The sequence below is a fragment of the Athene cunicularia genome, unplaced genomic scaffold (assembly GCF_003259725.1).
Source record: "Athene cunicularia isolate RWA unplaced genomic scaffold, athCun1 SCF_232, whole genome shotgun sequence".
NCBI classification, from domain to species: domain Eukaryota; kingdom Metazoa; phylum Chordata; class Aves; order Strigiformes; family Strigidae; genus Athene; species Athene cunicularia.
Window position 1 is genome coordinate 1 of NW_020799303.1, and position 3385 is coordinate 3385.

The window sequence follows — 3385 nt, forward strand, 5'->3', positions numbered from 1 at the left end:
AAGGGGAAAAGAAGAGGAAAAGTGAGAAAACCTATGAGTGGAGGTTAACATAGTTCACAAGGAGGCCAGAGGAGACCATCATTCACACCCCCTCCCTGTGGGGAGACGGATGCCCAACCAGTTCATGAACAAAATCTGACCAACGTCCACCCCCAAACCCCCTCCTCACCATTTTAATGCTGAGCACAAAACGCTCGGGGTTTAACTCCCACATGAGAACTCACCATTGTGGACAGCTAACTGATGCCTCCTGAGGTGATAACGCCGCCGGAAGTTCTTCCCGCAGTGGGAGCAGGCGTACGGTCTCTCTCCCGTGTGGGTGCGTTGGTGTTTGATGAGGTACGAGCGCCAGGAGAAGCGTTTCCCACACGTGGGGCAGACAAAGGGCTTCTCCTTGGTGTGTGTCCTCCAGTGACGCAGAAGTCTCCCACTTTCCCTGAAGCTCTTCCCACAGTCCCGGCACTTGAAGGGCCTCTCTCCAGTGTGGATGCGTTGGTGACGTCTCAGGTTGCTCCCACAGGTGAAGATCTTCCCACAGTCCTCGCACTCGTAAATCTTCTCTCTGGAGCTACTCTGTGCCTGGGTTCTGAATTCTTGAAGGTCTTCAGCACATGTCATGAGGAAAGACCATTTATTGCGGTTATCTTGGTACTTTCTCCTTTCTCTTCCTCTTCCATCTCTGCCCTACCACTATACCTACTCCTTTTTCACTCTGCACCAGCACCCACCCTTGGTCCCCACTTTCCTCCCCGCCTCTAACTGCCCACACACCCCGCAAGGGCCGGGGATGGAGATGGGGCAGGTCGGGATGGGGCAGGGTTGGGCTCTTGGCTGCTCCCAACCACTGTGTGGGAACCCGGGAAGGAGGAAAGTAACAAAACCTGTGGGTGGAGGTAAATATAATTCAGGAGGCCAGAGGAGGCCATCACTCACCCCTGCCCGTGGGGAGATGGATGCCCAGCTGGTTCAACACAAAAACCTGGCAGATCCCTGTACCCAAAATCCCTCCTCGCCATTTTGTTGCTGAGCAGACTGTGATATGGGGTTAAGCCCCCCCTCGGACTCACCACGGTGGACCGCCCTCTGATGCTTCCTGAGGTCATTACTTTGACGGAAAGTCATCTCGCAGTGCGAGCAGGGGTAGGGTCTCTCTCCCGTGTGGATCAGTCGGTGGGCGTTGAGGTACGAGCGCCAGGAGAAGCGCTTCCCACACGTGGTGCAGAGATACGGCTTCTCCTTGGTGTGTGTCCTCTGGTGACTCAGGAGGTACCCGCTCAGCGTGAAGCTCTTCCCACAGTCCTGGCACTTGTAGGGCTTCTCTCCCGTGTGGATGCGTCGGTGTCGGTTCAGGTGTCTCCTGCTGGTGAAGAGCTTCCCACAGTCCTCACACTTGTGCTCCTTCTCTCTGGAGCTACTCAGTGGTTGGCTTGCACCTTCCTGAAGTTCTTCACCGTACATTCCTTCGAAAGAGTATTTTTGGGGTTCTCTGGGTATTTTACTCCCTCACGTATCACCCTGCGCCACAGAGCAGGGCCCGACACACCCAGCCCCACCCCTGCAGATGACCCCAGACCCGCTCACACCAGTCCCCCCAGGAGCCAGCGCTAGGGGCCACAAAGAGCTCAGACAGAGATTGAATAACGACGACAGGACCAACGGCGATGGCCGAGGCACACAAGGAGCCCTTGTGCTGCGCTGCCAGCCCCTTCTACAGCCTTTCCTTGGGTGCCCCCCCCTTTTCTGCCCCTGACCCCTTCCCCTGCTCATCGCCTCCTCCGTACGCACAGTCCCCCCCCCAGTGCTGCATCCTCAGCAGCTGCAAAGCTGTGGTAGAGCTTCCACCTGCTACTGGTCACAAATACACCCTGTCAGTGCCATCAGAGAAGTTTTTCTCTGGTTAATGTCTTTGCTAACTGTAATTGGACAGGTTTAACGTTCTTGATGGCCTTGCCCATTAGGCCAGAGGGCACCTGAGCCCCACCCAGACCCTCCCTCGCCCCTTCCTCCTCAGGGGGAGGACTCCTCACACTCCTCCCCTGCTCCGCCGGGGGCTCCCTCCCACGGGAGACAGTCCTCCACGATCTTCCTCCCACCTGGGTCCCTCCCAGGGGCTCTGGGGGGGCATCTGCTCCCCCGTGGGGCTCGACAGGTGCAGGGCAGTCTCTGCTCAGAGCTCCTCCCGCCTCCTGCCGTCCTTCCTCGTCCTTCCTCACCCTCGCTGTTTGCAGAGGTATTTCCCTCCCCGCTGTGGTGCAGAAGTGTTCATGCCAATGGGGTGCAAGTGCTCAGATGCCCATGGCCCTAGTCTGTGTCTGTCCTCTGCCTGCCCCTGCTCGTCCTCCATCCCTCCTGTTCCTCAGTATTTACTTCTCCTCCATTCCTCGTTCCCCAATCTGGACAGTGCCCACCCTTGGTCCCCACATTCACAGCCCCTCTAACCCCAACCCACCCCTCAGTAGGGCTCGGGATGTAGATGGGGCAGGGTTGGGCTGTTGGCTGCTTCCACTCACTGTGGGTGAAACCAGGAAGGGGAAAAGAAGAGGAAAAAAAGATAAAACCTGTGGGTGGAGGTAAAAATAATTTCACAGTAGAAGACAGGAGGAGACGGAAGGAGGCCGCAGGAGGCCATCACCAACCACTTCTCATGGGGGCATGGATGCCCAGCCAGTTCCTGACTAATATCTCTCACCCCCCTGCGCATCATCTCATTTTTATTTCTGAGCACGGCCTGATTAGCCTCACCCAGGACTCACCATGGTGGAGGGTTTGCTGATGCTTCGTGAGCTGGTCACTCTGCCGGAAGGTCAATCCGCAGTGGGAGCAGACGTACGGTCTCTCTTCTGTGTGCATGCGTTGGTGAGCAATGAGGTTCGAGCGCCAGGTGAAGCATCTGCCACAGGTGGCACAGACAAAGGGCTTCTCCTTGGTGTGTGTCCTCTGGTGACACAGGAGTCTCCCACTCTCCGTGAAGCTCTTCCCACAATCCAGGCACTTGAATGGCTTCTCTCCCGTGTGGATCCGTCGGTGACGGGTCAGGTTGCTCCCGCAGGCAAAGACCTTCCCACAGTCCTTACACTTGTACTCCTTGCCTCTGGAGCTGCCCCGTGGTTGGGTTCTGGCTTCTTGTGGGTCTTCAGCGTACGTCCCTTTGAAAGAGCGCTTTCGTCGTGCTCTTGTTCCGTGGCTCCCTTGCGTATCACGGGGCTGCTGTTGGCCATCGTGCTCCACGGCCACCGTGGGGCTCTGGGGCTCCTCTTGGGGCCCTTGCAGCATCCCCCTCTGCTCTTCCCTGGGCTGGCACTGCTCCTCCTTCTGCTCCTCTGTCCCAGCGCCTGTGGGGGGCCAAAGGGGCTCAGCTGGGGGCTCTTAAGGCACATGAAGAGCA

At 57.6% G+C, this 3385-nt stretch overlaps 1 protein-coding gene across 1 annotated transcript; it reads right to left on the bottom strand.

Annotated features, from left to right (window-relative positions):
* Positions 1 to 201: 201 nt before the first annotated feature.
* LOC113490717 (zinc finger protein 501-like) lies at positions 202 to 3379 on the bottom strand. Its single transcript, XM_026867300.1, has 3 exons — positions 2754 to 3379; positions 1068 to 1460; positions 202 to 602 (listed from the first exon to the last, which is right to left on the bottom strand). Exons 1-3 carry the CDS (start codon positions 3271 to 3273, stop codon positions 202 to 204), a joined length of 1314 nt encoding a protein of 437 aa, XP_026723101.1. The 5' UTR covers positions 3274 to 3379.
* Between the last annotated feature and the right edge of the window lie 6 nt (positions 3380 to 3385).

Excerpts from the sequence above, each read along its gene's own strand:
- LOC113490717 (XM_026867300.1), bottom strand. The coding sequence starts at position 3,273 with ATGCTGCAAGGGCCCCAAGAGGAGCCCCAGAGCCCCACGGTGGCCGTG. Across the intron at positions 1,461-2,753 it reads TCAGCAAACCCTCCACCATG|GAATGTACGGTGAAGAACTT; the intron begins GTGAGTCCTGGG and ends ACTCTTTCGAAG. Across the intron at positions 603-1,067 it reads TCAGAGGGCGGTCCACCGTG|ACCTTCAAGAATTCAGAACC; the intron begins GTGAGTCCGAGG and ends CATGTGCTGAAG.